This window comes from Macrobrachium rosenbergii, chromosome 42 (assembly GCF_040412425.1).
Source record: "Macrobrachium rosenbergii isolate ZJJX-2024 chromosome 42, ASM4041242v1, whole genome shotgun sequence".
In the NCBI taxonomy this organism is placed as follows: domain Eukaryota; kingdom Metazoa; phylum Arthropoda; class Malacostraca; order Decapoda; family Palaemonidae; genus Macrobrachium; species Macrobrachium rosenbergii.
In genome coordinates, this window is record NC_089782.1 from 32,343,881 (window position 1) to 32,362,899 (window position 19,019).

The 19,019-nt window shown below is 36.5% G+C and overlaps 1 protein-coding gene and 1 long non-coding RNA gene across 2 annotated transcripts in view; one reads left to right on the top strand and one right to left on the bottom strand.

Annotated features, from left to right (window-relative positions):
- Positions 1-9,945, top strand: part of LOC136828172 (uncharacterized) — a 37,409-nt gene extending 27,464 nt beyond the window's left edge. Inside the window, exons 4-5 of the long non-coding RNA XR_010849951.1 lie at positions 893-1,061; positions 8,720-9,945. This is a non-coding gene — a long non-coding RNA (uncharacterized lncRNA). The remainder of the gene's footprint in view (positions 1-892; positions 1,062-8,719) is intronic.
- The window catches only part of LOC136828171 (uncharacterized), a 36,581-nt gene continuing 18,936 nt past the window's right edge, over positions 1,375-19,019 (bottom strand). Inside the window, exons 11-24 of the mRNA XM_067085988.1 lie at positions 18,530-18,638; positions 18,041-18,194; positions 17,020-17,180; positions 15,484-15,956; positions 14,175-14,360; positions 13,409-13,558; positions 12,762-12,863; positions 12,004-12,170; positions 11,486-11,698; positions 9,965-10,330; positions 8,703-8,895; positions 7,811-8,009; positions 6,672-6,870; positions 1,375-5,695 (exon numbers count right to left, since the gene is read on the bottom strand). Of these exons, the coding sequence (XP_066942089.1) occupies positions 5,584-5,695; positions 6,672-6,870; positions 7,811-8,009; positions 8,703-8,895; positions 9,965-10,330; positions 11,486-11,698; positions 12,004-12,170; positions 12,762-12,863; positions 13,409-13,558; positions 14,175-14,360; positions 15,484-15,956; positions 17,020-17,180; positions 18,041-18,194; positions 18,530-18,638 (2,784 nt within the window). The 3' untranslated portion in view covers positions 1,375-5,583. The remainder of the gene's footprint in view (positions 5,696-6,671; positions 6,871-7,810; positions 8,010-8,702; positions 8,896-9,964; positions 10,331-11,485; positions 11,699-12,003; positions 12,171-12,761; positions 12,864-13,408; positions 13,559-14,174; positions 14,361-15,483; positions 15,957-17,019; positions 17,181-18,040; positions 18,195-18,529; positions 18,639-19,019) is intronic.

The following is a 19,019-nucleotide window of genomic DNA, read 5'->3' on the forward strand; positions in this document are numbered from 1 at the left end:
ATTTAATACTGTTCATCAACTGTTCCTTATAGCCTCCATTTAATACTGTTCATCAACTGTTCCTTATAGCCTCCATATAATACTTCAGTGTTTATCAACTGTTCCTTATAGACTCCATTTAATACTTCAGTGTTTTTAAACTGTTCTTTATAGCCTCCATTTAATTTTTTTATTGACCTCAAAGATATAATTTATTTACTCCCAGTGTAAAAATTTGAAAATAAGCTTTCGTATATATATGAGGCCATTCAGCACTGAAAGGGAAATTGAGAGTAGGAAAGATTGTAAAATGTAACAGGAGGACAACCTTTTGCAGTTGCACTATAAAGAATTGTGAGGAGAGGGTTGAGGAAAGTAAGGTGGAAGAAAGAGAATATGAACGAGGGTACAGTCATTAATGGAATGAAAAAGTTAAGTATACCTTAGTTTAACCAGACCACTGAGCTGATTAACAGCTCTCCTAGGGCTGGCCCGAACGATTAGATTTATTTTAAGTGGCTAAGAACCAATTGGTTACCTAGCAGTGGGACCTACAGCTTATTGTGTAATCCGAACCACATTATAGTGAGAAATGAATTTCTATCATCAGAAACAAATTCCCCTTATTCTTCATCGGACGGTCGGAGATTCGAACTCGCGGCCAGCAGAGTGCTAGCTGAGAACAGAAACCACTCGCCCAACGAAGAACTAATGGAATGAAAGGCCTTGCAACTAGGGGCTGAAGGGACACTGCAAAGATCCTTAAGTAATGCCCACAGTGAGGCGCACTGTCGGCACTAGCCCCCTATAGGCTGTTGATGATAAGGTACGGGGAGTAAGAGAAGAGTACGAAGTTGCTGTTCTATATCATTAGTTTCTTTTTTATCATGTCTAAATTTCCATTATCCGGCAGGACCTCGGATGCATTAATCTGGATGGGGAGAGATTACTGCTTTTGACAAATCAACAACTTATCATTAACCTTAAGAAACCTGTTTTGGCGGCCACGATGTCAATTGATTTGGAGAGGAGGAACCAGAAAGCTTGTAGCTAGTGCCACCTTCTACAAGCAGGAATAATGAGTGAGTCATGGAATTCTTGTTACGAATGTCAGCTTGCCACTATTACTGGTATGACATTAGATGACATCCCCTGTGATATTTTTTCTTTCCTAATAACAGATCTCCTCTTCTTGTATTTTACGTTCATTGTCTGAGCCATTTCATTTCTCAAACCATTAATGTAGAGAGACGGGATAGGAATTTCTCTCACATTCACAGTGAGAGCGTTGCAGGATTGACTTGGATGCACAACTGCTGACACCAGACCTCTGAAGGTTGCTGCAGGTTTTGGTGTCTTTTTTTCTGTCAACACACTTTTAAATAAAACATTCAATAAAAAACTTTTTCATTTATTTTTCAAGCTGATACTCAATACAGAAACATCATTGGCTTTATTACAAGCAATTTTATTGTTTTTGTTTTTCATATAAAACTTCAGTAGCTTGGGATCTGAGCTGTCATTTATAATCAAAAGTATGACTTAATAGTATGAAACAACATTTGTGATGGTGCGGAAAAGTGTACATCGCCTCTCCACATCGTTCTCTCACAAATATACATTTATCAATCCAAGAACTCCTTACGAAAAAAAAAAAAAGACAACCAAAGTATCTTTCCTGCAAAACCTATTACAGTACACACTACTCATTAAATAAACAAAAGTTTTAACTTCTTTAGCTATGGAATGAACTATTACATTAAGTACACCAAAGTGCACTCATCTGAGCACAGACCTTTGTAATGCTAGTTAGACTCCCCCCCCCACAAAAAAAAAGATTTTTACTCCACTCCTTCAATTAAGTCATTAAACACACTTATCTGATAATTTAATCAAACAAGCCAAAATTCTCAAATGTTTGCCTGACTAAGAAACTATTTTGAAACAACCGACTCCAAATGTACAAGTTTCTCGGATACTTAAAATAATCTAGCCTTGAAGGAATGCATTTTTTGTCATCTTGGAATTATATTCATAAAATTAGGTACAAAAAATATCTCTTGGGGAAATTCTATGATTGGTGCTTTACAGTTATCACTTAAAGTCTACAAACTTTTGCCAAGACTTTGGTCATTCTAAAGTTAAAGCAAATATTGAACAGAAATTGCAAGTACCATTCCTTAAGTTAAAACGACTTTGGTTCCCACACAAAACAATCAGTGTTCCAACTTAATTGTTTTTATCCGTCCGTCATGCAGTCATTCAGTCTCGTTACTGTTGTCATCACTAGAAGTGTTTTAAAGCTAATAAAATTCTGTCAGTCTTAGAGCAAAAAAAATCATGACAACTTCATCACTGGAAAATGGGAATTTTTTTTTTTATGTATTTTCATTTTCCAATTTCCAAAATAAAGTCTATTTGTGCTCAGGACTACTTGGTAACTATAAAAAAAAAAAAAAAAATGGCATTAATGGTTTTTCAAAAAAGAATTTTTAACCTAAAAAAAATGCTTGTTCCAAGTATATGTCAATTTAGATGTATTCCTAGCTTTTCTTTAATCTATAAAACATGAACAAGAAATTTAGTTCTCTACATTCACTGAATGACGAATGTTAAGACTTGAGTGAGAGAAAGAAGCTTTGTGCTAAGTAATAGTGTTTTAATCCAACTGTAAAGTTAGGCAAAACACATAGTTCCCTATAACAGGTGATTTCTAGTTTCCAGACCTTTTTAAAATTGCAATTTAAAACCGCTACAAGATTAACGACAGTATTTCTCTAAGTGGCTGCCGTACCTGTCTTCTGAATGATCCTATATAGGAATGTTAATTGTCATCAACACAGAAATTAAATAAACTGTCAAACTGGTTTGAAGCACATCAGCTACAGATTGGAAGTCAGGTCTGAACAATGTTGTACATTTTAGTCAAGTAAATAAATGCAAATTTTTACATTCAAACTAATATTCTTTTTCATGCCCTCCTATAACATTTGTACACAAATACTGTAAATGTTCATAATTATCTCTCATCAAAATATACCATTTTTGAGTCAAGACACCTGAAATTTATATCATGCAGACTTCAGCTCTCCGGACCAAACCTTTACTTGCAGTCCAAAGACGATCCGAAAGTCTCCTGTATCAGTCCCAAACCTATAAGCTATTACATATTAGAAGTGAATCGACTACAAAGCTAAAAGGATACAAAACAGGTATAGGGAGGCATTAGCTCTCGTAATGCTAATAAGTAATACTGGATATCCAAACGTTATAAATGCATTCTCATTGTCCTTCCTTTCAAAATTTTACTCGCATAGCATAAAAAATGTATTCCAGACCTTTGCACCATCAAAGCCAATGTATCGCTCTAACTTAATGCAAATTCCTACTAATTTACTGTACTCATATGTCATAGCTGAAGGTTAAACACAAAGTATCTCTAAGCTCGAGATTAGAAAAAGTTCAACCATTACATAGTATGTTCTGTGTCACTTCAACCATTAGTTTGTATTAAGGCTTCTAAAATCACTCTAAAATTAATATTTCATGCTCACAATACTATTTAGTTCATCATCCAGTCAAAATACTAAAGAAGCACCATTAAATTTGTAGTTACTTATACAGGTATAATACAATGTAAACTAAAAGCTAAACTCTTGAATAACAACAAGATACCTCCAAGTTAATGGAACACCTCAAACTCATCTGCTAATAACATTAAAATTTCTCACAAACATGATCTCCCAAATGATGTCTAAAAACCCATACACAATGCTATCTAAAAGTCCTTTGTACCTTCTCCTCATGGACTTCAAAACTTACTTACAGTAAAATTATGTGACATCCCTTCTGACGGAAATTGCATAGCACTACAAACAAAATACTGGCTAGTAAATAAATCATGTTGATTAATGGTTTGTGCTTCTGTAAACAAAAATTAAGTATGTTCCCTGAAGCAAGTTTGATTCTTGTAACATGAATCGTCACCGACAGAACGGAAAGATGAGAAAAAATATATCTTGCCTAAGGTCGACATCCATCACCTGCTATTCAAAAACCATCAGTTGCCTAATTTGTTATGGAATGTATTGTCAGCTGCACCAGAGTTTATATGTAACAAAGATAAAACTAAACAATCATTTATTCTCTTTCGCATTTCAGGACATTGGAAATGTCCTATTTAAATTTTATATTGTGCAGTCGTACTTCAGTGTTTTCAGCAGCACAGAGGATGACTTAAACCTATATTGTCTTCCTTTAAGACTCTTTTAGCTTGTTTTTGTACACTTTTCAATATTACATTCACCTGACTAATACAAAAAATAAAACAAAACATTCAAAGATCAACACAACTAAGGCTAACTACATGCTATTTCCTTTCTTCTTTCGTAAAAGGGTCCACAGCTAATCAAAGCATAACACACACAACTTTTCAAAGCTGCTTCTAGATTAATACCTCTCGAAGTATCCAGAACCCAGCAGTACTTAGCTATTATAAAAGAAATTCTACGTTCCAGCCTCCTCACCAGTCATAGAAAACAGAATGACGAGTTCCCAAGATCCGTTTCTCACTGTTTTGTCTCTCAAAACTCAAAATACTGACCTATATACTGACAGCCCAAGAAATGCTCCCAAAATTGACACAAGATTGAGCAAACTTTGCTATATAAATACGTGCTGCTTAAGGTTTGAACTAGGAATGCCCTTGCCTCCAACAACTCTGGGTCCGTGAAAGCAAAAGTCAGTCACACATCACTGGAGCCAAGACCATTCTAATCTAATACAGTTATGCCCATTCAGCAACTACAGTAAGAATCTTTCTGAAATTTGTGCTTGACTTTCCACGACAGAATAACACAAACTATGGAATACAAAAATATAACCGTTACTTTGACCTTCCGGGACACAAAGAAGTAATCACAAATCATCTTTCATACTACTGAAGCCAATTGAACTTTCTGAGTATTCAGGATATATTTTCTAAAAATACTAGGTAGATTTATTCAATAAATAACACAATAAATAATCAAAAATACAATACTGGATAACTATATAAGTGTCATTACTGTATAACCATCGAGATGCACTATGATAATAGCTGCACAAATAATGATATACAATGTGAAACATGTGCAGTGTGAATTCAAAAATGCATTACAAAAACTAAACTACCGCACTTTCTTAAAAAAAACTGAATACAAAGAAACCTACCAAACACATACAATACCTTTACCCACTCTGAAAACAGGTCAAAGAAAAGTGGGTTAGCAAAAGTGTTCATCAAATCAACCACATTGTTGCTAACGCTATTCTTATCTACATGGCACATTACCACAGTAACCAGCTATTGGCTAATTCTCAGCAAGCATCAACACACAATCCTTGGTCATTATTATAAAGCTGTATAAAGTTTTTTTTTTCACATGGTTTATACATAAAAGTATATGGAGGATATAAAATCTCCTCACAAATTTGTTTCATAATACTCAACAAAGTCAAATATGGAGTAATATAAAGTATACAATATTTGGTAAACTGCATATCTACAGTATGCAAAATCTGACTGCTTCCCTATGAAATTATGAAATATAAAGACGTACATCGTTACTCAATGCCAAATGTTGACGTTTCTTCCACAGCCAAAAGAAGCTTGTCGTAAAGCATTTCTGGAGAAGGGTAAGGCGGCAGATCCAGACGGTTGAAGCACGTGTGAGCCCTGAAAAAAACCAGAGAATATATGTTCACCGCGCAAAGGACAGAACCCATTTCATTAAGGCAAATTACCTTACATATCGACTTAAATTCTTTCGTATGTCATGCGACACCTTGATACCATGCCACCAAGAACTTGTGGGTTAAGTATCATCTGCAATCACAAAATACCAAGACAATATTTCTGTTTGCAAAAATGTAACCAATGTATGTTGCTAATTACTTGAATGACTGAGTAGATCAAGTCAAGACTAATGTAACCTATAAGGCGATAATGCCTTAAGTGCACTGTAGGCATTACTTAGGTTCTTTGCAGCATCCCTTTGACCCCTAGCTGTAACCCCTTCCATTTTTATTACACTATCTCCTTCTTTCATATTCTCTTTCTTCCATCTTACTTTCCACCCTCTCCAAACAACAATTGTTTCATATTGCAACTGCAAGGTTTTCCTCCTGTACACCTTTCACACCCTTCTACTCTCAATTTCCCTTTCAGTGCTGAATGACCTCAAGGTTCCAGTGCTTGGCCTTTGGCCAAACTTCAATATTCTATTTCTACTTCAGACTAATAACGTAAAACAATTTGTTTTTTATGATCATCAGGTTGCATTCACTGTCTCAAGCATGTGGCGTGTGGTGCTACTGACAGAACTCCTTAATATATGAAGATTGTTAATGTTGACTAATCATTACTAACACCACTGCTATGTATTAAAAAAACAGATAATATTATATATAACCAATCACTACTAAAATCACTGCTTTGTATTGAAAAAAAAAATAACAAAACATATTATCGTCCTACATAGCTAATCATTACTAAAACCACTGTTAAAAAAATAACAATATAACACTATATATAACTAATTACTAAAACCACTGCTATTAAAAAAATAAGATAACATAACACTATATATAACTAATCATTACTAAAACAACTGCTATATATTAAAAAAATATCAGATTACGTGACACTGTACCTTGGCAGACTCGATGTTTTGCCCCACTTTTCTATGCAAAACCGACGCGGACCGTTACTACCTCTCAGAGCTGCAAATCCATCGTACGGCACGCTGGACGTTCCAGTGACAAACTGGAGTAGCCGTAACCTGCGCTCATTGTCGAAGCGCTCGATGGCAGCCCAAAACCAGTGGATGACGGTGTGAGAATCGTGATATCCTGGAAAACAAAAATATATCAGTAAGTCAATAGAATAGAATGTTTGACAAGTCAATAGAATATAGAATTTAGGCCAAAGGCTAAGCGCTGGGACCTAGGATGTCATTCAGTGCTGAAATGGATATTGGCTGCAAAAAGGTTTGAAAGAGAATATGAACGGAGGTACAGTAAAAGGACTGAAAGGGGTTGCAGCTAGGGCCATGGAAGGGACGCTACAAAGAACCTCAAATAATGCCTATTGTGTACCACATAAGGTGCATTAACGGCACTACCTCCCTACGGGGAATAAGTCAATAGGTATTGTTTTGTTTACAATTGGAAATTTTAGGTCAATGTCGACTGATCTAAATGACAAATGAAGATTTCAATGGAAGAATGATTTCCAACAGTGAAATTGAGAGCACGCTAAACAAAGCTCACTTTTTTATAATAATGTAAAATTTTTGATAGTGTAGCCGCTGTTCGACAAACAGCCCTGGGGGGGACCATGAGTGTTAATTCCTTTGAGAACTCACAGCAGCTACCAAAAATAGGTTTTTCTTACATCAAAACCTGTTTTTTGATATCACAGCCGCTGTTCATCTTCTTGGCAACCCCCTGGGCTCCATAAACCCTGTTACACAAAACCATTTCAGGAATTTTCAAACTAAAGAAATAAATTAACCTTATTATATATAATAAAGAAAATGTTTGTAATGAAAGACCATTTTAAGAATTTTCAAACTTCAGAGCTAATTCCCAGTACAATTGAAATAGTGTAAAAAAAAAAAGTATATGAAGAAAAATTGAGGGTTTTGTTCCCTTCATTTTTCCTAGTATTTTTTTTTTTTACTACAAAGTAGTACATATTTTCAATGTGCTGAGAATTTAATTCTGATGCCTGAAAATTCTTAAAATGGTTTTCTATTATCATGACATTAAAAAATGCTCTGAACCATACCTGATCTGTACTCGGTGTTTTTCCTCCAGTCGGCTACGTCAATTTCCAGTGTTCCGGCAATAACAAGCTCCAACTCTCTCGCGTCAAATACTCCAACCAGCCTTGGGTCGATCACCTCGTAAAAGCCCCGAACCAGGCTCTCAGTCTGCTCGCTCACTCCCCGCTCCAGCCTCCACTTAATCATTCTTTCTAAATATTCCTAAAGAAAGGTCTTATGATTGTGATACAATGCTTTGGTGCGAAGTGCACTTCATTTTTTTTTTTTCAATTGTACTGAACAGTATGTGGATTTGTGTGCATTATAACAATTTAATAGGTTTCAATAACTCTTGAAGAGAGAGAGAGAGAGAGAGAGAGAGAGAGAGAGAGAGAGAGAGAGAGAGAGAGAGAGAGAGAGAGAGAGAGAGAGAGAGAGAGAGAGAATTCATTATAACAATTTAATAGGTTTCAGTAATTCTCTAAAAGTTATATATCAAAGTTATATATCACAACATCTCTGAACTGGAAGTTTCCTAGATCATACACCATTATATAACAATTTAATAGGTTTCAATAATTCTTTAAAAGTTATTACATCACAACATCTCTGAAGCAACTGGAAGTTTCTTATATCTTAACCACAAACCCACAAACCATTCTTTGTTAACCGGATTTGATCAAATCATGAAGTAAATAAATCTATCAAAATCAAGACATGTTGAAACTAATTCTATCGAGTACTAAAATTCTTCTTTATTAATAATGACCAAATACTGCTTGACAGATATGCCAACGATTGAGGAATTCTTTGTGTAAAATATTATCTTAAAAAAAATTATGATTTATAGTACATAACACATCCTATTTTACTAATCCAGTAACTAAAGTGTTCCTAAAAGTTGTAAGATTTTACCTTCTTGTTCCTTTCAGTCACGGCAATGTTCCGACCACCCTGTTTCAAGTCTTTTTCCACAACACGGCCACCAATCTCTTCCGTGACGCAAAAGTTCAACTCCAGTATGTCGGTGATATCATTATCCTTTACCCACAACAATGACTGATGGAATTCTGAATCCAGAGACTCCACATCGGACAGAGAAACAGGGCTGGAAAAAATCATCAATCATTACTTTGAGGAAGAAGTGTATGGTAGTTTAAGTACATACTATAAACGTGACAAGAAAGAGGTGTATGGTAGTTTAAGTACATACTATAAACGTGACAAGATTAGGTCATTTTTTAATAATGGAAAACCTCCTTTATCTGTATAACAGAAGTTAAGAAACAAAAGTTAACCAACAATCAACTGGTATAAAAACAGCAGGGTAAATAGCATGACATTTTGGGAAGAAGACTAGCTTTCTAATACAGATTTCAAGCCTTCTTGAAACTTATACCTTTTGCTTGGTTTCAAGAGCAAGTCTTGACTGGCAAACCATGTAAGATCTATTTTGAATGTCTAGATCACTTATCTCACTGACGACTCATCCAAAATCTAACCCAGTCACTTTGGGAAGCTCTGACATGTGCAATTTTCAACTTATTATTTTGACTTATGGTTTACAGTACATACTTCTTAATGCATCAGAATGAAGTACAGGCAGTCCCCGGTTTACGACAAGGGTTCTGTTTTTATGCTGCATCGTAAACCAAAAAACTGTTGAAAATCGTCAAAAATCCAAAGAAAACCTTACTTTTAATGCTCTGGGTGTATTGAAAACAATGTAAACTGCATTTTGTATTGAGTTTTTCATCAAAAAAGCCTCCAAATTCTGATTATTCTGCCGTTTTGGAGCCATATTTCCATTGGATCAGTGTACGACGTAAACCGGGAAATAATTTCTGATGAATAAATTTGAAAAGCGTCGTAACCTTGGAATGTCTTAAGCCGGACCCGCCGTAAACTGGGGACTGCCTGTACAAGTATTCTCCTTTACATAGACACCTAAATTATTATTGTATCTAAAACAGTAGCTTCACAGGCAGTTGGTTGCTTTGCTCTGCTTCCTCATATCAACACCATTTTTTCAGTTTTATGTGCCAATAATTCAAAAGTTAATTTATTCTATTTTGCTTTGCGTTATTCTTGAGTAATACAATAAAATTCGTATATTTTTCATATATAATACCGTTGACAATAAAGTTTGAAAAATTGATCACTCTAATTTCAATTACCTTCTGAGAAGTGCCTTATAAAAAGGTCGTGTGAAGAAAGCATCTAGCAGATACTGATGGACTAACGCAAGGCCAAGCACCCGACCACAAAACCGAAACCACTCGTGGTAGTTGTCCACAAACGCCGACATTGGAGAGATCTGCACTGTGTAGGTATCATTGGCGGAGTACTCGAAAAGGCCGTAATAAGGATTGAAAAGTTCTCTGGACAGCAAGAAGAAGAACTCTCGCGAAGGCCCTCCGTAGTCCAGTCCCTCTTCACCATGGAATGTAATGTAAAGCTTGGATTTCTGAAGATCCTTCTTGCTAGTAACCATAATTTTATTAAAGGCGTCTTCTAGGAGGTGGTCACGGCGTATATTCAGCCTGAAAAATAAGCGTACAGTAATCTTCGTCGTTCAACAGAGAAAACCGAAATTTCTTTTCAACCATAAACAGAGATATCGAGAGATCCAAAATGCCACTAAAATGGTCCCTCAGGTGACAAATGTTTTTTTTCTCCACTTAATAATATTACAAATTTGTGCTCGCATGTTTCATAATGTGTTCACCTACACAGTAAAATGTTGTAACTCATGAATGCACAAGCAAATCCTATTATTTTATTAGACAATTATCAATACTTTTAAGCAAAGAAGTGCATTATACATGGGATGATGACACTGAACAATGAAGAAGGGGAAATTCAGTTCACAGTTAAGCAAAAGATTTGGAAGAGGCTGTGCACTCTATGGAACCAAACAAAAATAGTAATGAACCTTCTACCATGAGAGAGAGAAAGAGAAATATGATGAATTAGTACAAGAAGGGACAGCCCCAAAAGAGGGCTGTCGCTTTCGCAACACCTGAAGTAATCTATTATAACTCTCAAAGAAATATAACTCTGGACGTCAATTGTTTTTAATGGAATCTTAGTACAGACTATATGTTACTTTTAAATTACAATCCACACCTTAATGATTATGTTCGTTCAGTGGTGGTGGAGTATCAGAGGGTTTTAGGACAAAATTTCAGGCAATAAATCTCGACCCACATTAAAAAGAAAAACTTGAAAATTAAAGAATAAAATTATATGCTGTACATGTAAATACCCGAGATTCTCCTTATAGTTATTAAAACTTGTTCAAAGTAAAAAATCATAGAAATGAACAAAGAGTATACTGTGATGAGATACAAGCAGCATAAAATCTTATTTTTACTTTGTTTTATCTATCTACTTGCTCCTCTTCTGAAGGGTAATAGCAAAATAAACTCGGGTGAGGAAAAACAAAACCACCACCAGGTTACCAATATGCCCTTTCCGCCCTTTCAATGCTTGGCATGAGGTAATATTTGGAAATTGCATACTTGCTCCAAATGAGAGGTGATCAATTACATGTAAAAACATTTACTAGTCTTACACTGTTAATTTGCTTTAATACAACAAGAAAAAGACACACACTACTGCTAATTCGTTTAAAAATGATAGGAAAAAGAATAAACATTACTTCTGCACGGGGCTACAAACTTGGGAACACTTACTTCAACTTATTAGGGCCTTGTCCGTACGCTTTACTCTCCAGTTTTCTATAGAAATTCCTGAGTTTGGCTTCAAAGTCCCTTCTATAAGGAGCGGGTGCGCGTGCATTTGCCCGTGCTAGTCCGGGGGAGGCTTGTGGTGATGGCTGTGGTGACCCTCTAGGAGACACACCCACCATAGGTGGCACATACGACATAATCTCATGCTCAAACAAGCTGTCGACAAAGAGGATAACGGAAGACTTGAGTGCTGAGTGAGTGGCAACGTCTAGGTACTGCACACAAACACAATTCCACATGAAGTAAAATACCAAATTGAAAAGTAATTTGTATTTTTTCCTAGGATACAAACCTACCCTTTCACAGATGGAGTAATTAGCACATTTTGTGCTGGGTACTACCCTCTGCGAAAGCGTTGGTTCATGTTCCCGTCAGAACACATGAAACTCAACAAACTCTTCATCAAAAAGCAACATGGCTTCACAACATTACAATAATTCAAAATTCTTGATGGCACCAACCTGAGGACAATAGTCAGATCAACGTCATGACTTAATCTGTCTAAGGCTGTGGTACCGTCCATCCGTATGGCCGTAATCTTGTCCCTCAGGGCAGGAGACGTGCGAAGACCACTGTGACGTTCACTCAAGATGTCCATGATGTTTGGCTGCCTAAGCCATGCAACCACCTGGGGGGGGGGATATTAATCATAATCATTAACTGCATATGGAAGATAGAAAAGAATATAGAATTTAGGCCAAAAGCCAAGTACTGGGACCAATGAGGTCATTCAGCGCTGAAACGGAAACTGACAGTAAAAAGGTTCAATAGGTGTAACAGAAGGAAAACTTCGCAGCTGCACTAAGAATCAATTGTTAGGAGAGGGTGGAAAGTGAGTTGGAAGAAAGAGAATATGAACGGAGGTACAGTAAAAAGAATGAAAGGTGTTGCAGCTAGGGACCAATGTCAATTTTCCATTATATCCAACTCTAATATGAAAACAGATTCACCTCGGAATGACTCACTATTTTTTTTAATATCACTTTACTATACTCTCCCGTTTCAAATTTGGATACTTCGTTAATATACAGTATTATGGTTTCTTTGACTTATTCTATCTGAATGTTTTCTTGTGATGAATAAAAATAACGACAACAATTATCCTCTGTACCCAGTGGGACCAACATACTCAAAGGCTTAGGGAAACAGAATGTGACACCCCAACACAACAGCTGAAACAGAGCTTAATCTGCTTGAGAGAAACAAAATCAGATGATACCTTATCATTGTACGCAGTTGGAATGTTGGGAGTTACACGGGACGCTATGCTTCCGCAAGTGCTGCTGATGGTCGTGGGTGGTCGCGGAGGAGGAATGGGAACCTGCGGGGAGACGAACAAAAATTAATAAATCACTCCGAGATGCATCACTCAAGTAGTATTTACTTGACCAAACTTATCTTAGAATTTTCAAAATCCATTTTATATGTTGGCAAATATATGGGAGGTTTTCTACAGAAGTATAAAAAGTAAAAATTTACTAACAGCAGTTTACACTTTTAAAAATTTTTCCACAAAATGAAAATGTGTAACACTGCATTTCAGAATAGAAAAGAAAGCTATCCCAACATCAACTAAGTAAAAGCAGCTAATATACTTTTGAAATACCTTCAATCAAAGGGTACACTAGTGCCGAATGTACACTTGAACAGATATATGCAAAGTGTATGGCATGAGGATTTTAGGAGTACAATATAACAACATTATCATTATTCTACGAGAAAAAAATGTATACTTTATATAATATATACTTTATATACTCTTAAGTACAATTAGAGTGTTTATGTTTTTGTTTGAGTACTAACTGATAGGCGAATATTGTAACCTCAGCATTAACAATGAAAAAAAGTTTTGTACAACATATTTACCCGAGAATTATCTTCATCCCCTGGTGATCGAGACCTTCGATGGTGTGCGCTTGGTACTGCCAACTTACTAGTATTTACAAATGGCACATCTATAGGCAATCTTGGGTCCATGAATGAAGTTGTTTTACTCGAGTGATCAATGAAGAAGAGCTGAAAAATTCAAGCGCACAGTGAAAAAAGCACCACACTCGAAAGACAATTCCTATGCAACAGTAACTAATACAAATTCATCCTGTTATTCGTTCAATGACAAATTTCAAGGTTCTCTGAGTATGACACTGTGTAAGATCAAATTCTTTTAACTTTGTACTGTTGCTTCAGTTACCTAAACTGACATGAATGAGTAAACATTATATCAGAAAACTCCAAAGAAAGGTAAAGTAATTCATATTGCACAACCCACAAATTATCCATTAATTATTAGTTATAATTCAGAAGTAAATGCCCACTGGCTTATGCATGCTTACAAATTCCATCAAGAAGACATTTTCTAGTGAGTCAGTATGTACAAGGAAGGAAGGAATACAGAATTCAGGCCACAGGCCGAGAGCTGGGATCTATGAGGTCATTCAGTGTTGAAAAGAAAATTAAAAGCAATAAGGTTTTCAAGGTGTAAAAGGAGGGAAACCTCGCAGTTGCACTATGAAACAATTATTAGGAGAGGGTGTACAGTAAGATGGAAGAAAGAGTATATGAACAGAGGTACAGTACAGTAACTCCCCTACGGGAAAGTCATTATGTATAACCTGACGAAATGTCACTGTACCTTTCCAGAACGATCATATTTTGCCTCCCATCCTCTGGGTAAATCGCGGTCTTTGTCTGCAAATTGATTAACAAGATTTACTAGGTCCCTGTTATGCTGGTATCTTGTGAAAGCAACAGGATCACGCCGTACTCTCGAGATCATGTGTCGCAGAGATGAACTCCTTTCAAACAAGGCATATGCATCCTGTGAAGATGGGCAAATTATTTACTTTATTGGTTATATATTTAAAAATCTTACTTAGTTATTTGTCTCTCTGCTTTCTGTGAAGCCTCTTAACATACCAGATACCCAAGTCATTTATGATAACTCAAAAACCACGATAATCTGCAATAATGGGGCTATATGTGACCTATGAGCTATTTCATATATATGTTAAAAAATTTCATGTATTTTTATATTTTCCTCAAAACATGAAGCAGCTAAATTTATAAAATGTATTAATTTGGATATTTTGCAACCCCTATTGATTATGATACGGTATTTACATACAGTATATTTACTCTACGTAACAATGACTGCATTTAAAAATTTTACTTGAAACTAAAAAAGCAAACAGGTTTTAAAACTCTGCTTCCTTTCGTTAGAAATTACGTAAAGTTGTCTCAAAAGTGGGCTGACAATCTTTGGACAGTCCTTTTATGTAAACATATAAACAAAGTGAGAGTTTCAATAATGGAGTGTAGTAGGAAAAATATTTTTCATTTGACTGAGAAAATAATGAAGTGCAGGCTATAAAATACAGTCTTTGTTATTTACCTGACTTCATTACCTATCAGAAAGGCCTGACTCCCATAATGTCTCCTAAGTTGAGGGGCTACTGTATTTGAATACGGTAACTATGCAGCCTACAAAATAAACTTTCCATTTATTCTATTTGGTCTCTTTCCCTCCTAGCTGGTCAATTCCTTCAACTTCACTTTGCTCCAGTACTTTTCCTTATAAAAGAACATCAAGAGACACCACCCTACTTGCAAACATTACGAGATACAAATAAATGGGACTGCAAATTAAAATTGTGTTCAGGGCAAGTCCCTTTGCCGCCAGTTAGTTCAAATTTCGTTCTGCGCCCCTATTCTATGCATACATTGCTGTACGAACATTGTACTGTGTTTTACGATGAAAAAATGTACAGTACTGTGTTGATTTTATATCATACTGTACAGTACTTAAACAGGCATGAAGAGTACAGTAACCAACATACCAACAGCCGTCCAGAACGTAACTCGTCTGTAAGTAGGGTGGCGTCTGCAAACATAACAAAATACACATAACGGGAGTATCAATTTAAAGACTATGTGACGCTTACGTCGTTCATGTGCAAGACGCTGAAGAAATCAGATCTGGTGAGGAACATCACAGCTGGCAGTTGAAGAAGCAAGTCTATCCTTTCATTGCTGACCGACGACGAAGACGATGAAGATGACAGTGTGGTTGCTCCCGCTGTTGCTGACGATGCTGACGTTGTGGTTGTAGTGGCCGTAGACGACACTGACACCGCTGACGACGATGCTGATGTTGATGATACCGACGACGACGATACCGATGACGGCACGGGCCCAGGAATAGGTGCAGCGGAAGGCTGAGCTGAAGCGGAATGGGCAGCAGACGACGAGGACGATGACGTAGTGCTCGACGACAAGGCAGTAGACGACGAAGTACACGCGGTAGATGACGAAGTGGACGGAACAGATGAAGACATGTTTGGCAAGGTTGCTGACGATGATGATTCACTGAAGGATGTGGGGCTGGTGGCAGACACTAGGGGGCTCTCTGGAGGATCTACAGGAACAGAAATTAAACAAATATTAAAATGATTTTGTGGTTAACTATTGGTGCAGGGATATAGGCTATCTTTAATAGCAGGTAAGATTCATCCCAATTTATTTGTTTTACATCATGTTTGTGGTCGGTCCTCATTTGCATATGTATACCTCTTGTAATGTAGTATCACATTAAGAGTACTCTCTCTCTCTCTCTCTATACAGTAATGTACTGTACACCAAATAAGAAAGCGCAATGCTTTGCACTTTATTTGGAAAATTAAATTGTATTCATCATATGTGCTGCTGTATGTTTCAGGAATCATTAATGACAGACAATAGTTTGCTTATCAACACAGTTCAAAACTAAAAGCATTCTGTTCTATATAAATTATAACAAGAGCAGTTACTGTTTATAAGTTGTAACAAGAGCAGTTACTGTTTATAAGTTGTAACAAGAGCAGTTACTGTTTATAAGTTGTATGACCCTATGAGTAACTATCTGCATCACAAATTGTCAATATATATACTGTCTTCAAAAGAAATCATCTTACTTAACGACAAGAAAGAAAAATAACCTGACACTGCATTATATTTAATCTATGCTATTTATAAACATATTAGGCTAGTTGGTGATTCTAGCTTCCACAGAAGATGAATCTGTATTATTAATATTACTATTACATGTATTGCTAATATTATTATTATTATTATTATTATTATTATTATTATATTATTATTATTCAGATGAGCCCCTCATCATTGGAGCAAGCCCAACAAGGCATTCTTTAAAGAAGTAACAGAAGGTAAAAGTAAATACAGAAAGATCAGTTATTAGAAAAGAAAAATGAATTAACAAACCACTAAATAGATCAAAATATAAGGAAATTATTGAAATACAAGAAGAATTGTTCTAGGGTAGTAATGCACTGCACTTTTGCTTGAACTTTTGAGGTTCCAGTTGTGCAATATCCTCAGGGAGACTGTTCCGCAGTCCAGTGTTCCACAGTCCAATGGTGTGAAAAGTAAAGGACCTCTGACTTTAGTAAAATACTTTCCACTACTGTACATGCTGAACTTACTAGCAGTGGGGCTTGAAAATGACACCACTGGCATGGTGGCAGTGGCTGCAGGTGTTGATGGAGTAGAGGTAGAAGCTGCCGTCCCAGCCGAGGCAGTTGTTATGTTAAGGTCTTCCGCTTCAACCTTCCTTGACGTAATTGTGCGACGAATGCTTTGGTATCTGTCGTGAGCAAAGGGAAGTATGGCATTATAACTTTTCCATTTTGAAATAGCACGATACAAACACTAGGACCTATGGCGAGGTCATTCGGTGGTGAACGGGGAATTGAGAGTAAGAAGTTTTTGAAGGGTAACAAGAGGAAAATGTCACAGTTGCTCTATGCAACAATTGTTAGGAGTGGGTGGAAAATAAGATGGAAGAAAGAGAGTACGATTAAATATCTAAATAATTAATTTAAGATCTATTGTTTAAATACTTACCTCTCCATTATGTAGCTTTCACTGCCGCTGGTGCGGAAGTAAATGCTATATAATGGAGAGGTCAGGTTCACATAAAAAAATTAGCATTACTTGCCCTGGCCTTCCACAATAACCTTTTCTTTCGCTGCAATTGGTACTTTAGAAGATGACCATACTTGGAACAAGCAAAGTTTGATTAAAGAGATCCTCATTTGTTGGCAAACCTATTTTATCACCACCTAATTCCTTTCTAAGTTACATTATTATAAGGTCAACTTCCTATCTTAAGCCTCTTCACACTAATCACACGGTAGAATGGGATGGCATATAAAATTTATGCCAAAGGCCGAGCGCTGTGACCTATGGGGTCCTTCCACGATGAAAGGAGCAACTGAGAGTAAAAAGTTTGAAAGGTGTAACGGGAGGAAAACCTCGCAGTTGCACTATGAAACAATTGCTAAGAAATTCAAAATCTCATGAAAAACAGTCCACAATTATAGAGTAAATAAACTGTATTACTTAATAGTAAACTGTATTACTATGTGAAAACAAAAGCCAAGAGGAAAGTAAGATGGAAAACGGTAGTAAAAACAACGCTGAACGCAAACTTGCTACACTAACCTTCTGTCCAGTTGCTGCCTCTGCAGTTGGTCAGTTGACTGCGCTCTCTGGGTCTGAGTCGTGTCACTGCTCGAGGGTCTCTGCCATGTTGTTGTCCGATTTACGTGATCAATGTAGAAGATCCTTCCATGACTGTCAATTCTAGCCTCCCAGTCTATTAGAATAATATCCTTTCATCAGTAACAAATACCCAAATGCCACAAGGCTTGATTGCATTTCATAAGGAAGTCATTGGAAATGAAGACTTAATTGCTATCAGAAAACGCCTCTCAACTTTATGGTCAATATAAAATAAAAGTGGATATTTTGCAGTGTTGGATTTCTAACGGAATGAAATTTTACGCTGCAATTAAACGTTTCGAATCTCCGAGTGCTACAACATCGCATTCTACGCTCTAAAGAGTAGCTGGACCACCAGCATCAATCTTCCATTAGGGAAAATATTTTTAAATACCTAAAATAAAACTGATGGTAGTTTATTATACTTACTAATTGGTAGAGGTTCCTCTCCTGGCTGAATCTCAACACGCTGAAACTTTACAGTTCTCTCTGGGATGGAAGGTAACCTCATGGTTCTACTATGACGGTCTAAGTGCTCCTGGCGGACACAAAAGGAAAAAATTCATTAGTAAGTCCATAAACCCATTCACAATCAAACATTTAACTTCAAGATTCCTGGCTCTTGATAATATCAAGAAAACATCACACAGATAGACAGAATATACAATTTAGACCAAAGGCCAAGTGCTTGGACCTACGAGGTCATTCAGCGCTGGCAGGGAAATTGACCGTAGGAAGGTTTGAAAGGTGTAACAGGAGGAAAACATTGCAGTTGCACTAAGAAGCAACTGTCAGAGAGGGTGGAAAGTCAGATGGAAGAAAGAGAATATGAATGGAGGTAAAGTAAAAGGAATGAAAGGGGTTGCAACTAGAGGCCAAAGGGATGCCATGAAGACCCCTAAGTAATGCCTACAGTGCA